This window comes from Anguilla anguilla, chromosome 3 (genome assembly GCF_013347855.1).
Source record: "Anguilla anguilla isolate fAngAng1 chromosome 3, fAngAng1.pri, whole genome shotgun sequence".
Lineage (NCBI taxonomy): Eukaryota > Metazoa > Chordata > Actinopteri > Anguilliformes > Anguillidae > Anguilla > Anguilla anguilla.
Genome location: NC_049203.1, coordinates 22380478 through 22399995, shown reverse-complemented (window position 1 = coordinate 22399995; position 19518 = coordinate 22380478). Strand labels below are relative to the sequence as shown.

General features: G+C 46.5%; 1 protein-coding gene across 3 annotated transcripts in view; it reads right to left on the bottom strand.

Moving 5' to 3' along the window:
* Positions 1-19518, bottom strand: part of LOC118222336 (double-stranded RNA-specific editase 1-like) — a 39828-nt gene that overhangs the window by 2067 nt on the left and 18243 nt on the right. The window contains exons 1-8 of one of the 3 annotated variants that reach the window (XM_035407829.1): positions 8782-8959; positions 6220-6279; positions 4917-5827; positions 4166-4280; positions 3743-3911; positions 2930-3078; positions 944-1112; positions 342-523 (exon numbers count right to left, since the gene is read on the bottom strand). In XM_035407829.1, the coding sequence (XP_035263720.1) occupies positions 342-523; positions 944-1112; positions 2930-3078; positions 3743-3911; positions 4166-4280; positions 4917-5827; positions 6220-6279; positions 8782-8881 (1855 nt within the window). In that variant the 5' untranslated portion in view covers positions 8882-8959. Of the gene's footprint in view, positions 1-341; positions 524-943; positions 1113-2929; positions 3082-3742; positions 3912-4165; positions 4281-4916; positions 5828-6219; positions 6280-8781; positions 8960-19518 lie in introns of those variants that run through there. The other 2 variants (XM_035407826.1, XM_035407830.1) reach the window with 2 other exon arrangements.

Here is a 19518-nt window from a genome sequence, read left to right as displayed (position 1 = left end):
ATGGTGAAGTAGGGTGAAGTGGGATGGTGAGGTAGGGTGAAGTGGGATGGTGAGGTAGGGTGAAATGGAGTGGTGAAGTAGGGTGAAGTGGGATGGTGAGGTAGGGTGAAGTGGGATGGTGAAGTAGGGTGAAGTGGGATGGTGAGGTAGGGTGAAGTGGGATGGTGAAGTAGGGTGAAGTGGGATGGTGAGATAGGGTGGAATGGGAGGGTGAAGTAGGGTGAAGTGGGATGGTGAGGTAGGGTGAAATGGGATGGTGAGGTAGGGTGAAGTGGGAGGGTGAGGTAGGGTGAAGTGGGACGGTGAGGTAGGGTGAAGTGGGACGGGTGCCAGACGCTCACCGCTCAGCAGCGGCCGGTTGAGGGTGAAGGGCTGGGGCAGGTCCTCGATGTCGGCGATGCGCTGGTACACGGCGCGGGACAGGTGGTCTGCGTGGTACAGGCTGCCCAGGATGATGCTGGAGAAGTAGATGGGCTCTGTGAAGTAGCTCATCAGTGAGCCCTGGACCCCCACCACGTTCCACCTGCGTGCGTACACACACACAAAAACACAAACACGCACACACACACACACACACACACACACACATAAACACACACACAAACAAGCACATGCACACACACAAACACACACATGCACACACGCACACACATGCACACACGCGCACACGTGCAAATTGGTAGGTCAGACAGAGCCTCACTGTGATTGGAAGATCAGACAGAGCCACACTGTGATTGGTAGATCAGACAGAGCCACACTATGATTAGTAGATCAGACAGATGGTCACTGTGATTGGTAGATCAGACAGAGCCACACTGTGATTGGTAGATCAGACAGAACCTCACTGTGTCTGTACGACACTGACTGTGAGGTGGTCTGTATGTCCATGCAGGGGAAAGCAGGGGGCGATGGGGGCCAGCGTGGGGCAGCGGGGAAGACTGACCTGGTGATTTTGTCACTGCAGGACATGGTGAGGAGCCGTTCCCCCTGCAGAACCCCGTCCCATGTCTGGATGGTGTTGCTGGACCTCACTGGGATCGTTCCCTCACCAGACTCAATCTTGGTCCGGAGCTGACCCCGCGCCTTCCTGTTTGGGTGCCTGTCTCCCTGGTCTTAGGAAGAGAACGGACCAATCAGGGCGCGGAAAGCACCACAGTGTCACTCAGTCTCTGTCCTTTACTCAGTCTCTGTTACTTTGCTCAGTCTCTGTCCTTTACTCAGTCTCTGTTACTTTGCTCAGTCTCTGTCCTTTACTCAGTCTCTGTTACTTTGCTCAGTCTCTGTCCTTTACTCAGTCTCTGTTACTTTACTTATTCTCTGTCCTTTACTCTCAGCTTTGTGTTTTTTATCAGTCTTCATGTTTGTGAACATGTTCAAGTTCCTCAGTTCCAGGTACTGTTCTTTGGTCTTATTTTCCCTGTCCCATTTTCTCCAATGAGGGGTTTGCCCTGGGTAGCCAGACTAAAACACAAGGCTATGATAAACAGCAATATGGCAAAAATGTGTTTCCAACAAGACTCAGGAAGAGCAGTATTAACAAGGGCAGAGAGACCGATAAAACAGCTTTAAATAAATAAAACGATCCTTCTACTAAAGCGTTGTGCCTTCTCAAACTTCTGATGGAGCTATATTTAAAATGGATGGATGAAAAAAGCATGTGAAACATTACCAAATCAATTGAATAAAAGAAACAAGACCCTAGGGATTGAATTCATTCACTCATTACTGTATATTTACTACATCCAGAATATGTGACCCAGCTATGGGAAATCAAGAAACTAATTAAATGAATCTGTTGGCTGGGTTGGTTTAAGCAACTGCTGGAGACAGAGAGACTAGCCCAAAGCCATTCCCTGAGCGTTAGTGTATGTCTAAGAGAGACACTAAGAGGTAATGGAGAATCGGCTCAACCATGCAGAGCATACAAGACAAGTACGGCTCAAACATCTACAAGCTCAGATCCATTCATCTCACCATTAGAAAAACACAAAAGAATTCTGTAGACCAACATATGGAAGAGGTACAGTACTACAATACAGTGATGAACAGATAAGCTGTGGCAGCAGTGGCCAAAGAGGTGGAGATAAGAAAGGGGAGGGGCATTATATACAGTGATAGAAACCAGAAAGGGGAGGGGCCTCACACACAGGGGCGAGGACAGAAAAGGGGAGGGGCTTTACACACAAGAGCAGAGACAGAAAGGAGGAGGGGCTTGAAACACAGGGGTAAGAGACAGAAAAGAGGAGGGGCTTGACACACAGGGGCGAGGACAGAAAAGGGGAGGGGCTTTCCACACAGAGGCGAGGACAGAAAATGGGAGAGGCTTTCCACACAAGAGCAGAGACAGAAAGGAGGAGGGGCTTGAAACACAGGGGTAAGAGACAGAAAAGAGGAGGGGCTTGAAACACAGGGGTAAGAGACAGAAAAGAGGAGGGGCTTGACACACAGGGGTAAGAGACAAAAAAGAGGAGGGGCTTGAAACACAGGGGTAGAGACAGAAAAGGGGAGGGGCTTCACACACAGGGGCAGAGACAGAAAAGGGGAGGGGCTTCACACACAGGGGCAGAGACAGAAAAGGGGAGGGGCTTCCAACACAGGGGCAGAGACAGAAAAGGGGAGGGATTTCACACATACGGGTAGAGACAGAAAAGGGAAGGAGATTCACATACAGGGGCAGAGACAGAAAAGGGGAGGGGCTTCCAACACGGGTAAGAGACAGAAAAGAGGAGGGGCTTGACACACAGGGGTAAGAGACAGAAAAGAGGAGGGGCTTGACACACAGGGGTAAGAGACAGAAAAGATGAGGGGCTTGACACACAGGGGTAGAGACAGAAAAGAGGAGGGGCTTGACACACAGGGGTAAGAGACAGAACAGGCTAGGGACTTCCCACAGAGGAGCAGAGACAGGAAAGGGAAGTGGCTTTCATACCCTCCACGCCCACTTCATGCGGTGAGAAGATTCGAGCATCGCCGCAGGGTGAAGTGCTGATGTAGAGATGAAACTGAACGTTGTCTTTCAGCCTGTAGCCTTGACTGTCACAGCGGCTGAATACGGACTTCTGCTGCTCGTTCTTCTTACTGCTACGAGACACGGGGGATAGAGGGGGAGGAGTTTGCCTTAAAAACCGATTAAGGCACATCGCACAAACACATCAGTCTGCAAACACCCTCCGGGCTGCACCCATGATACTGCAAAGAATTTAAAGATTTACAATTACCTTGGTACATCTACAGTACATGGTAAAACCAAAATGCATAAAAATATCCTTTAAAAAAAAAAAAAGGCTGAGAATCTGCACATGAACCGTACATGACTTTCTTAATTACAAATCTCAAAATTGAGGAGTACAGAGTGAAATCAAGAAAAAAATATGTCATTGCCCCGAACAAATATGGTGGGCACTGTAACACAGCTTACACAGCTTAACGAACAATAGGCAGAATGTCTAGCTTTGGACAGGTGTAGGGAGCTACTGAGTTAAAACTCCATTGATTTGCCACCTATGCTCTAGCTGTCCTGTAGTATTTTTGTGGCCCGTAGGGTGCAAAATAGTCACTGGTGTCCAGGCAAGTATAATGTGCTATAGCTGCCCACATACTTGTAATGACTTGGCCAATAATTCAAGAGGATAAAGTTAATGATTCCAGTTCTGGGAGAAAAACATGGCTGACGAGGTTACAAGGCACAAGGGCCCAGAAGGGTGTTCTAAGGATTCCCGGTGTGTGTTATCATGTGACTCACCCGAGGAAGAGCTCCAGCTGAGTGTACAGGTACCTGATGAGGGACCGGCGCGCTATGATCTCCGCATGGCAGTCGTTCAGCGCGAGCCCGCGGTCACTCATGTACTCGCCGTTAATGCACTTGGTTCCCGTGGAAACGCAGATCACCTGGGCTTCTTTCACATCTGTGCCTGAGTGTCGGCAGGGAGAGGAGAAAGAGTCAACATGGCCGACGCATGCATCCCAACACTGCACGTCTTATCTTACACTGATTGTTTACTTAGTTGAGAATAGGAAATACTTTTGATAAGATGGAAAATTGAAACACGGATGCAGTTTTTGTCCATTGTCCTTTTTTTTTTTCCATACTTCCAAACATTCCCTAAGATATTTTATAATTAGCATAATTAATTAACATAATGAAGAAGCAGCATATGCTGCATACCTGTTGTCATGACAACGCCAGCCAGAACTTTCCGTCGTGCGTGAGGAGATGTGAAGCCATCCGTAAGCTCGCTGAACTTGTCCACCACCAACCGGGACACAGCATCTGCAAGGACCTGAGACAGGAGAGCTTACTGATCCCGCCTATTTTAACAACCTTACAGATCCCACACATTTCAGAGATTCCTAACCACAAAATTGATCCCACCCACCTTAGAGATTCTTCACAACCTTACTGATCCTGCCCATCTTAAAGATTCCCAAACAACCACATCAATCTTGCCCATTGTAATTCCTACAGGACATTTAAAGGCATGCATACAGTGTATTTAAACTGAAAAGGGGAGCTAAATTTAAGGGGTTAACTTTATGGCCCCCTTGCTGCATAGGGCCTGATGCCGTTTCAGGCCAACAGGGGAAGCTAAAAGGTTTCTCTATCTTGTACATAAAACTTCAAAACTATTTATTGTCCTCTCAGTTAAATACTATAATGTAAGTACCTCAAACAGTCTTAATCTCATTTGGCTATGGGTAGCTTCTCTGACTATAACTGAGAGCACCACATCTATAAATATTTAATTACATACAAAATTATAGCACTTAAAACAGCATTTAATTGAGACGGCAAAACTCTTGCTAAAACTATGCCAATTATGTCCATAATGCAGTTGCACAGGGTGGATAGGGCTGGTTACTGTGGAGTGGGTGTGGCCTGCATGGCGGGTGGGCGGAGCCTGGGCTGCGGCTCTTACTTGCGGGAGGTGCAGCTGCAGGCCCTCGCGGGGGATTGGCTGACGGGAGGGGGTCTGGTCCAGCTGCATGTTGAAGAGCGCGGAGAGGGCGGCCTGGGCCGCGCGGGCCTTGGCCAGCTTCTTGTTGCGGCCGGAGCCCTGGAAGGTCTGCTCGTCCACGGTGACGGACATGACAAAGTTCTTGGCGTGGCTCTCGCCGCTCTCCGACACGAAGTCGTACCGCAGCCCCGGCCGCAGCTCGTTCAGGATCATGACGGGGTTCTTGGCGCTGGAGGGGGCGGGCAGCGGGGACGGCGCAGGGCTGGAGGCGCCGGCCCCCGCGGTCGGGGGCTCCTCCCCCGGGGAGCCCAGGGCCCCGTTGCCGTTGGAGCCCAGGTAAAAGGAGTCCTCGGGCGGGGCCGGGGTCTCGAAGCCGTTGAAGAGCACGTCGGCGAAGTCGGCCTGGTCGGACGTGAAGTCGGTGTTGACGGTGAGCGTGCGCCCCATGGCCAGGTGCGCCTCCGAGGCGTTGGGGAACTGCACGAAGGAGCGCAGCGCCTTCTCCGCCGCGGTCAGCTTGGCCTTCTTCTTGGTGGGGCCCGAGCCCTCGAAGAGCTGCCCGTTGACCTCCACGGTCATGACGAAGACGGGGGCGTGCACGGGGCCCGTCTGCGACAGCAGCCTGTACTGCAGGCCCGGCTTGATCTCGTTCAGCTGCATCAGCGCGTTCTTGGGCAGGACGGGCCCCGGCGTCTTCTTGCGCTTTTTGGCGCGAAACTTGGAGTGGGCGTGCCCGTTATTACCCTCCTCCAGGGGGCGCTTCCTGCCCCCGCCTCCGCTGCCATTGGGGAGCTGGACTGCCTCGCCTCCCCCTTCTTTGGACGACACGTTGTCCAGATTGCAGTTTTCCTTCACATCAGCGCTGCTTGAACCTGTGCGACAGAGTAGCTAAGCACACCTTCATAATGTTTTGCTTTAATATTACAAAACAAGGTCATGTGTGCAGTACTCTAATGCACATCTTTGAAGTTAAACAAAGTGATACATTATAGCTATGTGTCTACCAGAATAAATTATTCCTTAAGTTCTGCTTTTAAATTCAAGAAAAAAACATATGAATTTAACTTTTGCTTCAGATGAGTTTCAAGGTCACACATATGGGATAATTATTCCTCACCTCACAGATGAATACAGAAAATGCTTAAAGTGTCATGTTTTTTCAGGAAGGATATCTCAGAGTTTCAGTAAGGAGGACGGGAGAGGTGGAGGAAAAGTACAGAGAGAAGAAGAGAGGAGAGGACAGGAAAGGAGATGAGGTACTCACTCATATTCTCCTCTTCATCTCCATCCATTGTGAAGTATTCCTGCTGGGACCTGCTCTTGCCTGTAGTACACAGAACGAGAGAAGCCAGTTAGGACTCCCTCTCTATCACACACACACACACTACGTAACATTTGCACGCACGCACGCACATACACCTCCCTATCTACTGAAACTTTCAGCAGAACTGAAAGCCCACATTTGTAACCTTGTTAGTAACCAAAATGTTGGGGAAGCACAGACTCGTCTAGAATGTGATTGTATGCAGAGCCACAGCAAGATTTTCCTTCACTGGAACTAAGGGGCCTAGCCCAAACCACGCAAAACAGCCCCAGACCAAGGGGTGTCCCCATATACTTCTGGTCATAATGTATAGTGTATCTGGGAATCTGGGTGGATGAAAAGTTCAGTTTAGACACTTAAAAACCTGAAGGTTAAACTGGGATGTATTATAGGAATAGAATGCTTCAATTTTGCAGCAAAGAAAAGCAGAAAAGAATGCCTCTGCAGGCTATTGACACAGTGGTCATGGTGCCTTATGTTACATTATTAATGCCAAATCTCTCATTCATTGTTCTTTTGTAGAAAAGGGCAGCCTGCCTTCTCTAGTTTACCGTAGATGACTTCATTGGAACATTTTAATTTCCATTTATTTACAAATTCCCTAACTAAATTGCCTTTTTAACTGGAGCATGAGTTCTTACAACTTGCATTCATAATGCCTGCCTTTTTCCAGTACCTTGTCCTTCCATAGAATTTAGAAAAATGTAGCCTAATTGTTATGCTCCATGGTCCTTGAACCACCTCCAGGAGTACATTAGCATAAACATAAACACACACACACACACACACACACACAGGCATAGTAACGACGTGACAGAGGAGACAGTAACAGTGAGTAATGATAAAACACGGACTGTGACGTAACAGTATTTATGTGACACAGTGCACAGTGATGTTACAGTAAGTATTGATGCAACAGTTCAGTGCAATAACTGTAATGATATCATACAGTGCGCAATCATGTAACATTAATGATGCAACAGTAAACGATGTAGGAGACAAACGGCCTCCAGGCTTCCTCTTCACATCTTTATTCATGACCCAAGCAAATTAACTTAACCTGAATAGCCTAATGAATTTAAGCCGGCTGAACTGAATTTGGCCAGTGACACCAAATATGCTGGCACAATTATTACTAATTAAAGATTGAATTTCCAGGAACAAAATTCAAATGGCAGAAACAGGCCTAGATTCTGCATATATCTCACACAATTTCATCGGCTCAAGTGTGCCCAGCCAAGCTCTCCTAATGAGTCGTAATGGGGTGAGCTCAAATGAGACCCATTTTCTGGGTGTAACATTTTTGCATGGTCACTGCAAATTGGTCTTACAGTTTCACTTTTGAACCAGTAAATCTGCAAGTGCAATATGACATATCTTTATTCACTTTACTGAGAGAGCAAAATTAATGAATTGGGGAGAACACAGACTGCCTCAGATGGGGGGGGGGGGGGAGGATGCTTTTTCCACATTAGTCATGATTACATTTGGAGAGATATGACCTTTCCTTTCACAACTGACACAATAGCATTTCTCTTTCTGTCACTGTTCCTTGTCAAAATCATGTGCATGATTCATCAAACTTTTTAAGTGTCAAGCAATCATTTTCAGCCTTTCATAGACTTTTATGATGAAACAAAGCTTGATGCTGTGCAACACCCAGTGTCAGAGTTTCTGTGCTTCAAGAAATCTGTTTGTGGCAGTGGAGACATTTTCATCTGAAAGCCAAGATGTCAGTCAGATCCCGCAGCTACAGCAATACACTGTAGCACAAACAACATGTTGAGTTCAGCCTTGGCACTCACCTCAGGCACAAACTACAGAATTAAGTATATACTCTCATCAGACACACACTACAGCATTAGGTACATACTCACGTGACATGCCAGCCAAAAACTACACATCCAAGTACAAACTCACATCAGACACAAATCACAGATCCAAGTACATAATCATATTAAACATAAACAACAGAATCGGGTATGACCTGACCACAGACTAAGTACAGATTCAGGGATGTACTCACATCAGCCAAAAACTACAGATTCAGGTACGGTACATATTGACCTCAGACATAAACTACAGATTCAGGTATGGTACATATTGACCTCAGACATAAACTACAGATTCAGGTATGGTACATATTGACCTCAGACATAAACTACAGATTCACTACTCACATCAGCCACCACTGTAGCTCCACATACTATAAGTATCTACAGACCACAAGCATTACAGTAGGCATGAACAGCTCTGTGTGCAGAGCTTTGCATCCATCTTATATTCACATAATCAGAGTGAAATACACACATGCATACTGTACACACACACACACACACACACACACACACACACACAGAGCAGTCATTAGCTGAGGCAGAAGACTGTCACCATATCTTCCGCAGTTAATGTTACAGTACAGCATTGGCACTTCTGCTTCTTGTGAAAAAGTTAAGAACCGTACACACTCACACGCACACGCACACACACACACACAGCTACCTCTGCGTTCCGAGCGTTTCTTACGCCGCCTCTTGGACCGGCCGCTGACGAGGCAGTGATAAGCAGGCAGGCCGCGGGAGTCCTGCTGAAGAGGAGGCATGCTGTACAGAGAGGGTCGCTCCCCTGTGCTCTCTCTGCAGAGCGCCACGCTCCCCTGTGCTCTCTCTCTACAGAGCGCCACGCTCCCCTGTGCTCTCTCTCTACAGAGCGCCACGCTCCCCTGTGCTCTCTCTGCAGAGTGCCACGCTCTCCTGTGCTCTCTCTCTACAGAGCGCCACGCTCCCCTGTGCTGTCTCTCTACAGAGCGCCACACTCCCCTGTGCTCTCTCTCTACAGAGCGCCACGCTCCCCTGTGCTCTCTCTACCACACTCCCCTGAGCTCCCTGCACAGAGGTGTGAACTCTCTCCCCTCACTGGCGTCTCTCCGCTCTGCGCCCCGTGCTCCACCTCCGCCCCCCCCCCCCCCCCCCTTCCTTGCGCTCAGCCCGTCACTGCGGGGAGGGGCAGCAGTGAGGGGGCTGAAGTCTCCCGGGCAGCAGGGTGCCGATTCGGTCTCGAGCGGCTCTCAGCTTCCACATGAAGACAGGACGCTAACCTCGCCCTGTAAAGCAGGGGGTCCTCAATCTTACCCAGAGAGGGAGCAGTTCCACACCTGATTCTACTAACTAACAACTGAAGTCTTCGCTAAGGACCTTGATTGGTACATTCAGGTGTGGAACTGCTTGGTTGAAACAAAGGCCTAGGCTGCACCCACACTGGCCCTTGCTGGATGAGACTGAGGATCCCTGCCTTAAAGCCAGGTGGAGCTCTCCCTCGGTCCCACGCCCTACCCCACACACTGACAGAACATGCTCACAGGTGAGGCCGCTCCGTGATCACGCCTCCCGACTCTGCTGCTCCTGGGCGTTCTCAGTCGGCTCATTACACATGCTGCTGTCAGCGCTACAGCGCCTCCTATTGGCGGGAGGTCCTGTGGTACGATAGTGGGCTACCACAAAGAGTAATACACTGAATAAGAAGAGGAACAAGCCAGGTATTCTGTTTCCTTTTCTTAACATTGAAAGGTCTGTTTCTGCCATCATATAAATCTATAAATATGTCCCAAAACCGACCTGTGTTACAATGACCCGGTGTACGATAATAGACATAACACTAAGCTACATCAACAAGAACCACAACTGCAAAAAAAACCCAACTGATGAACAGGCATTTATTATGGCAGACACACAAGGGAGTTATCTATCCGACGAATGTAAAATACTCTATCTGCATACAGTACTGTGCAAAAGTCAGAGACTACCCTTTCCTTCCATTGCAAGGATATGCAAATTATTTTTCACTGTCAGAAAAAAATGCAGCAAACATATATTTAACACAAAATTATACAAAAGCCTCCAGCACTATGTACAATATCAAATCTTTCAGCATTTAGTGTGTCCAACCAGTGCCTTTATTACAGCTTCCGTTATTTTCAGGAAACTTGCTTTGAGTTTTTTTGAAGAAATCTGCAGGGATATTTTTCCATGCTTCTTGAAAAACACCGAAGTTCAGACACAAAAGTTGGTCGCATTTTCTGCTTCTCTCAATCCAAGCAATGATGATGGACTCTGGACTCTGGGGTGGCAAGTCCATTGTTCTGAGAACACAAGCAGCTTGATCTGCTTAGCAGTGTGTGCTTGGGGGTCATTATCTTGCTGTAGAATGAATCTGCTCCCAATTAAATATTGTCAAGAGGGTACTGCACAATATGTTAAGACTCATTTGCATGTATCAGCATTCATGATGACTTCAGTCAAAACCAAATCACTAACTCCAAACATTGTTATAAAATCCCAAACTTCCTCCACCATACTTTAGACTGACATTTTCAGCCTTTCAGAGACCTTCACTGTGCTTCAAGAAATCAGTTTGTGGCAGTGGAGATATTCTCATCTGAAAGGCAAGATGTCAATCAGATCTTCCGGCTGCTACCGCAATACACTGTAGCACAAACAACACGTAGAGTTCAGCCTTAGCACTCACCTCAGACACAAACTACGGAATTAGGTAGCCTACATGCAGGGCCGACTCAAGGTTTTTGGGGGCCCTAAACAAAAAGTATATATGGGGCCCTCTGTTTTGGTCAAAAACCACCCCCCAAGCCCCAACCAGCAAGATTTCGCACCAATAGAAATATATATTAGATTAATGAAAAAGCCATTGTCTTAGGGAACAGAATTATTTATTAAAAATATATATATTTATATATATCTTGGAGGGAGGGGGCCCCGAACCAATCGCGGGGCCCTAAACAAATGTTTACTTTGTTTTTTGGGTCGGGCCGGCCCTGGGTACATGTTCAACGGATTCACCAGCCAAAAACTACAGATCCAGGGACGTACTCACATCAGACACAAACCACAGATTCAGGTAATTACTCATCTGAGACACAAACTGCAGATTAAGGTACGTACTGACCTGACTCAGATATAAACTACAGATTCAGATAATTACTCATCTCCGGACATTTAAACTACAGACTCAGGACTACAGATTCAGATAATTATCCAACCCGAAACTTAAACTGATCTTGCACCATGCTTGACTGATGGTTGTGGACATGGTTCTGAGAGTCTTTCATTGCTTAGGTGGCATACATACCGCCTTCTCTTCTGAAAATCTATAACTTAGACTCATCGGTCCATAAATCCTTACTCCACATCTCAGGTGTCCAGTTTCAGTGTACTAGAGAAAATGTAGCCTAAGTGTAGCTGTTTGTTTGAATGTTACAGTCACTTTTGAAGGCAAAGGGTTCTCACATAACATCACTGGCATTAACTTTTTTGTTGGTTGGAAGTAAGGAAAACTGAAATATGGTAGCAGTGTGCACAACAGAAAGTGTGAACTAATACTGATAGATTTGATATTATATGCATCTGTATTTTTTTGTTTAATATGTTTCTTCCATTATTGTCTGATACTGAAAAAAAACACCCGCACTGAATGGCCGATTTTACTGTAAACTGAATAAATGAAAGGGGTTGCCTCGGACTTTCGCCCAATACTGCATATAGGCCTACGAGTGCAGTGAAGGCTGGAGCCTCACCAGGCAGCCAGAACCAACGCTGAAATGGAAACGGTCCTCTCTTTGAAAGTCTGGCCAGCAATCCCTCGCAGCTGTTGCAGAATAGGAATTGGAGTAATTTCTGATTCGTTATGAATATGCATGAAGGGGAGTGTCAGACAGCTCAGATGCTGCGAGAGCAGCTACCAATGCAGACAGTGCCACTACCCGCGACTTTAAGCTGGAGCCGCCAATGGAGCCGACAGTTTGGTACAGCAAGTAGGCCTAAACACCGCATCCGTGGTAGCTGCACACAAGTTCACAACTGCAAAGAAAAATGTACTCCCACTAATTCATATCCTCATACCCAGTTTTGCACAATGTATTAGGAAAATAGAAAAGCCATGTAGGCTATTTCAATCCAAGCCCATATACTTAAAGAAATCAAACTTTTACTCCTCATAGTTTGCATTTATTTCAAAATGCAAAAGCCAAAATGTATATTAAGAGCCTCTGAATGGAAGTTACCCATAGCCATTAAAAACACTGCCAATTCAGAAAGCTTTAAGAAAACGTAAATGCCTGGTTGCTAGAAAAAGCACAATTGTAATTCACTGGAAGAAAAAACTGATTTAATTGTTTTCTAATATTCTTTTGTAGACATTTTTAGACTGTAAATTTGATTGCGTTTATACTGTTGTGTAATTGGTTTGCTGTGTAGCCATCGAAATTTTGAAAGTGTATGCACCAGAATGGAAATACATTTTTAACTTAATTGTGCCATCCTTGACAATGCAACACTGTCCTTTTATCAATTTGTCAAATAAAACTAAGAAATAAAACAGTTTGAAAATTATTTTTGAGGCGCATACTGCATACTGCACCCTGATGGAACCAAGTGGATTTGCAGCTTCACCTAAAATGCACCACAGGTTCAGGGCAGTCGCCCTCCACAGGATTGCATGCGTCTCTTCACCAAGCCACAAACAGCCTTGCTGTATGAAAGGGATAGTTTACTTTCCGAGGTTTTTGACATTATTACATTATTTCAATTGTAGTGCAAGTTTTCCAAAATGTTTTCTTTTTTTTTCAAATGTCTCCATTTGCTGCGAAAGTTTCCGCTCTCTGTTAAGGCAAACATTTTAACTGAAACATAGGCTACATTCACCCCCTGAAACTAAAACTAAAAACAGATTTAAAAAATTGACACGGATCTCCGAAATAAAGACAAAATAAAAAAAACTAATGGAGGGAAAAACTAATGGAGAAGGAAAAATTAGAATGGCCTAGCAAAATACACAACTCCACCAGCAGAGGGCACACCAATCCACACTGTTTCAATTCTCTGGCGCAAAAACAAAATAAATGACTGGAAGCCGCAGCCTAGCGCTCAGTGCCCACGTGCCGGTCCCATTCAGACCAGTCAGGAGGGCGGATGCAGTGGTGGTGTAAGTGGGAAATGGGAGTTCAGCCTGTGATCTCACAGCTGTGTTTGCTTTATAGAAGCATGTAAGAAATGTCTTGTGGAAAGAACAAAAATGCACAAGTAAACCGGGCAAATAAAACAGCCTGGAAAATTCCATTTGCATTGTTCTGAATTCCACTAGGGAAAAAAAAAAAAATTTATCCACAGAGCTGTGGTGTGAGAGCGGGGCCAGAACAGGAAATAATATTGGTTTCCTAACTTACGCACATTACTAAGGTACATTACCAAAGCACATTACTAACTTGTGCACATTACTACCTCGCACACATCACTAACTTACACTCATTATAAAATTTGGCACATTGCTAAAGCCTAGTACTAACTTACTCCTGTTACTACCTTACACACATTACCAGCTTGCGTGCATTACTAAATTCTCAATTCTTATCAAAGTATTTTTGTGTTTGAGTGTTATTTGGCACACAAATGCACCAAAGGCAGAAAGAACCCACAAAGCAAAACAACCAACAGTTTTGAAAATATGAACTGAAGCTCTGTCATAGACCAGTCACCCAGTACAGTACTGCAGTACTAACAAGATGCCAGAAGATGGAGGCCTATTTGTACATTTCTACTTCTTAATGCATCACTTCCAAATGAAAACCGCCATTGAATAAACGCGCATTCCTTTTGAGGCAAAACGTACTGCAATGTTTCTATTGGTCAGTCAGCCTGTGACCCTTGTTGACTGGACAATACTTCAGTAAAGACACACGTGGGATGCCATTTCTCTTAGTGCTCTGTTATGACACTCAAACAAACAGCCCCCATGGAGGAACCATTGTGAAGCGATCCCAGCCTTCCTCCAGAGCGTGCACAGATTTATTTACATAGCGGTGTAAATGCTCCGAGAACAAAACAACAGCTCTACAAGGTCCAGAGAGCCGGGCAGAGAGGCCCAGGGGCAGAAAGACAAACCGCGAGCCCCCCTCCCCCCCCCAGCAGCCCCCCCTCCCTCCCAGGAGGCAGTGGAGTTCCTGTCTGAATTAAACAATGTGGGTGCACCCCCTGAAAATATATTTATTTGGGAAGAAAAATAAATAAATAAATAACTTCAGAAGCTGACATCCTAGGAAGCAATACTGCAGATGATGGTACATCAGCCTTGCTGTGGCTCGGTGAATGAAAAAGAAGCTTTTGCTTTAGAACACGTTTCACTCAAAACAACTTAAAAACACTGCCAAAACATTTAGTTGATTTAGGTTTCCTCATAAGCATTAGTGGCATTAGTGACTGGGGTCTGCAAACATAGTACATGCAGGAAACACGCAAGCCAGACAAGTATAATGTGCTGATGTTGAGACTATTCTATATAAACGATGGATGGACAGTGCTGGGGGGTATTCTGTCATTCAATAAACCAACTGCACAAGAGCCAAACTGGTCTGAACCAGAACTAAAGCTGAGCTAAACCAGGACTAAACCTGAGCTAAACCAGGGATAAACCAAGGCCAAGCTGAACCAAAGCCGAAATGGGCCAAACGAGAGCTGAACTAAGCGCAAAGCTACTAAGCTACTAAGCTACTGCAGATTTCCTTACTGAGATTAAATTCCAACGCTGAAGCAGAATACGAGCGAAATTAAAGACGTTACAGAGAGCACAAGCCGTCAGGGTGAAATTACTGCAGTACCCCAGGGAAGACATTCAATTAAGAAAAAGACCTCTTGCTAATATCTACGCAACCTAAGGAACAACTTGTGTGAGGCAGTCTGTGCTTGTAGACACGGTCTGCATGCAGATGGACACATGCAGGACTGCAGTGGTCCTCTACAGGCGCAGTCTGCATGCACTGGACCCTCTACAGGGAACAGCACACGCTTTCGCTTCAAACAGCTAGCTGAGCTCCTGCACCACAGACTAGCTGCACAGACTCCACACGGTGTTCAGACTGTTTTAAACCCCCACAGCAGATGACAGCGTGCTTTTATATCTCCAGATTGGTGGCTCTCCGCACATTTTGGGTGTGCGTGTGTGAGAGAGACAGTAAGAGAGAGAGACAGGACCACAGAGACGGGTACACTCACTGAACGCGTGGGAGCACACACAGTAGAGCACACGCACACACAACACACACACACACGCACGCACGCACACATGCGCACACACACGCACACACCGATTGTCTACCTCTGTGTGTCATGTGAGGAACATGAAGAGGGCAACCTGGTTTTCTTCTGAAAGTTTATCAGCATGACGTGACCCTCCAAAATAAAAAAAATTACAACTGGTTGCCAGAAAAACCAAAAAGGTCTTTCTCAAGTTGACAGTTTTTTTTTTTCAAATCCCTTTTAATCAAGAGATGCAGTCATTGGCACTGAGAATGCTGGGAGATTTCTGCCCAGTGGAAAAGCTGTCTGCAAAGAGAATCATTCATGCAGGTTATCGGGGTCTATCAGCAGTACTTCCTGTGCCTCAGCTGTGGCCCACACACACCCACAATTTTCCATCATTCAGCTGGTTCATCCATCTGTCCTCATCCCTCAGCCACGATGCCCCCTCTATGGTCTGTCTGTCCTCAGCATGCAGCCATTACATCTATGGTTTGTCTGTCTGTTCTCGACAATCTGCTACAATGCCCCCTCTATGGTCTGTCTGTTTGTCCTCAGCACGCAGCCATTACATCTATGGTTTGTCTGTCTGTCCTCGACAATCTGCTACAATGCCCCCTCTATGGTCTGTCTGTCTGTCCTCAGCACACAACCATTACATCCCTTCTATGGTTTGTCTGTCTGTCCTCAACAGCCTGCTACAATGCCCCTTCTACAGTCGCCCTGTCCTCAGGCCTCCGGCCAGTGATAACCTGGGGTTGGCCACACCCACCGTGACGAGCATGCGTGCTCGAGCGGTCCGGTGAGGAGGGGTATTATCTGGGTATTTTCTCTGTGGCAGCGTTTGTGTTCTCTGGAGTCCAAAACTGTGACGTGTCTCCCAGTGTTCAAGTAAATGAACAGGGCCTTTGTTCTGTCTTACTAGGGCTACGTGGCAGTGTATGTTGCTGCCAGTGCGGACTAACAAACTGTGACCACACATGAAAACACTAAGACTCATTACACTTACAGACATACAAATTTATTACACTTAAAAATTCACATACTCATCACACTGTCACAGTCATTACTCATCCACACTCATTCCACTTACAAACATTCCACTAACACACTCTTACACTTACAACACGATCAAACTCATTACACTTAAAACAGTCATTACACTAGCCTTACACTAACACACACACACTCATCACGCTAAGACACGTTAACACTCGGACCACTTCATTACACTAACGCACACTAACACAGCTCATTTTTTTCATCATATTTCAAGCTCTTCATTCCCCTTCCAACGTTTTCCTTTTCCTAAATAACAAACAGTTCTGCAGCAAACTTAGGATAAGACTCATGTAGTGCCATGTGATTTACAGAGAGGACAGGATTATGCCGGATTACACTAGAGCCTACACTTGCTTCGGATGAAAATGGCATTATTCACACAAAGCCATATAACGCCCTGAAAAAGACCAAGCCGCATAAAAAGCATCTCTAAACGACGGGCAGGACCAGAACGCTGATTCACACCAGCAGCGATATTTCGAACACGTGTCTGTTGTTTGCCAGAGGGGTATGAAACGCTTAAAAACCCATTCGAATGCCCATTTGCACGGCGCCCGCGGGCTCTCGCCGTCCCCAGTCACGTGTGTAAACCGCCGTCTCTTTCGGTCACACATTCCGCCCCGCTTCTACCAGACGCCGCCGCCCCGGCCGGGCGATTCGTTCCGATGAGTCCTCCGCGGATTTCGTCGATGGCGGAAACGGACGGAAGCGGTAAAGGCAGAGCCCCTACGCAGCGCCCCTGCCTCCTCGGGCCCGCGTCAGATTTGACGGGCACTTGCCAGCCTCGTACTGCCCTCTTTAATCATACCGCTGACTCCAGGTGAAGTGCGATTCGCTGCCTGCCCTGTTCGGGAGAGGCGGCTCACGCTTCGTGTGCGAAGGCACTCTAGAAAGTTGGTAGCAAAGGATTGTGGGTAGGGTGACTGACACCGAACTCACGTTTTCTGGGTTGTTCCCCTTCAGGAAAGAAGACCACTGGATTGGCAAAGTAAATTTTAAAAAAATATCCCAAACACAAATTTGTTGTCACTGGACAGATGAAAACTGGCTTTAGCAATAAGGAACAGATTAAATGTAATTAAATGTAGTTAAGTTTGATCAGTAGGAACAAATCCAACAAGATACTTGTAAGCCAATTTGTTTCAGATGTGACCACGGAATTGTTTTGGTTAGACTCAAGGTGCATTCAAACAAACACACACACACACACACACACACGCACACACATGCATGCACGCACGCAGACACACACACACACAGACAGGCAAAAACACAAACAGACACACACACACAGACACACAAACATGCACACACACACTGACACAGACACACACAGACAGGCAAAAACACACACAGACACACACAAACACAGACGCGAACAGACACACACAGACAAAAACACACACAGACACACACAGACAAAGACAGACAGACACAGACACACACACACAGGAAAAAATGTGAGGAAAATATGAGGAGTAGGAAACAAAGCTCGTGCTGATATTTCCCCTGGACTGTCCTCACATTCCGGCTACTCTTAAAAGTATTTCAAATATTCCGTCTTGTGACAATCTCGGACACCATATGGCAACCCAACTTGCTTCCATGAAATGCACTTACGTTTCATTACTCAGAGAGCAGCGTACTTGATTACACCGTGAGATTGGGTCTCAGGGTTACTGATGACTCTTTTCGCAGGCCAGCAATGGTCATTTTGCCCTCCCCCCCACCCCCCACCCCCACCCTCCCATTTACTCAGAAAGACGCAGAGGCCAGGCTGGAAACGCTGGAGAAACAAGAGCTTCACTGTCAGCCGCGCAGACAGGCCTGCACAGAGGCACACAGCCACTCCACAGAGAGGAGCCGTCATTCACAGACCTGTGCTGCACTCGCATTTCAGTTCTGCGAGATCTCACTTTGACAGACGACAAAGGGCCCCGTAGGTTTATCATTTCAGTCTTCACACTTTATATGAACTCATTGTCAATGTCAAAAGACGTGATAGCTGTCACACAACGAACAAAATGGATTCATCGGTTTGCACACACACGCACACGGGCACGCACATGCATACGCGCATGGACACATTTGCTCTAGCAGTGAGTAGGCTAAATACAGATCTTTCACTCTAAACAGTGACTGACAGCTTGAATGTATAAGCCTCTAATGGTGCCCTCCATGCACCAGGACAAAGGGCCAAATTTAACATTAACATTACAGGCATTAAGCAGATAAAGACACTACAGCTGGATATAGGCCATACTGAAGCAAGTCAGGTTAAGTACCTAACTCAAAGGTACAATAGCAGTGTCCTCACTCATACCTGGGAACTAAACCTGCAACCTTCCAGTTACAAGCCCACCACTCCAAGGATTACACTCCTGCCATAATCACAGCGGAGCCCCCCTTAAGCCTCCTCTTCTGTCCCATAGTGCACTGCTCCATCCCCCTATAGCACACCATGGGACATTAAACTGTAACTCAGCGACATGAAGAGAGGAGGGTTCCGTGCTGCTGTTGACACAACTGCAGAGATCAGCAAACACCACAGCAAGAAATTTCCACAACATCAGCAGGCCTTCCTTACAGTAATGCCTCCGCAAAGCATCCGTTACAGTGCTAATGATTCTGCACACACCCACAGGCAAATAACAGTATTAGAGACTGAAAATGAAGAATAGCAGGACTATACATAGCCTCACTGCCTGTAGTGAAAAGGGTGATAATTATTCATTATGATGGTTTTATTATTTCACTTCATCATCCATAATTCTGCATCAATAGTTAATGACACCTTGTTAAATAATTCATTATGTGCTGTGATTCCGAATGCACATGAATAACAGCAAAATACACAACTACTGGAAGCGAGTTCCTGACCCCGAGGAGCAGCAGGCCAGGAGAGTGCCCGAGCCACAGCAGAGCGTCAGTGTGACAGAGTGACAGAGACAGTGTCAGAACAACCGTGTGAGAGCGACAGTGTGACAGCAACAGAGACAGAGTGTCAGAGAGACAGAGTGACAGAGTGACAAAGAGACAGAGAGACAGAGTGTCAGAGTGACAGAGTGACAGAGCGGGAGAGTGACAGAGAGACAGA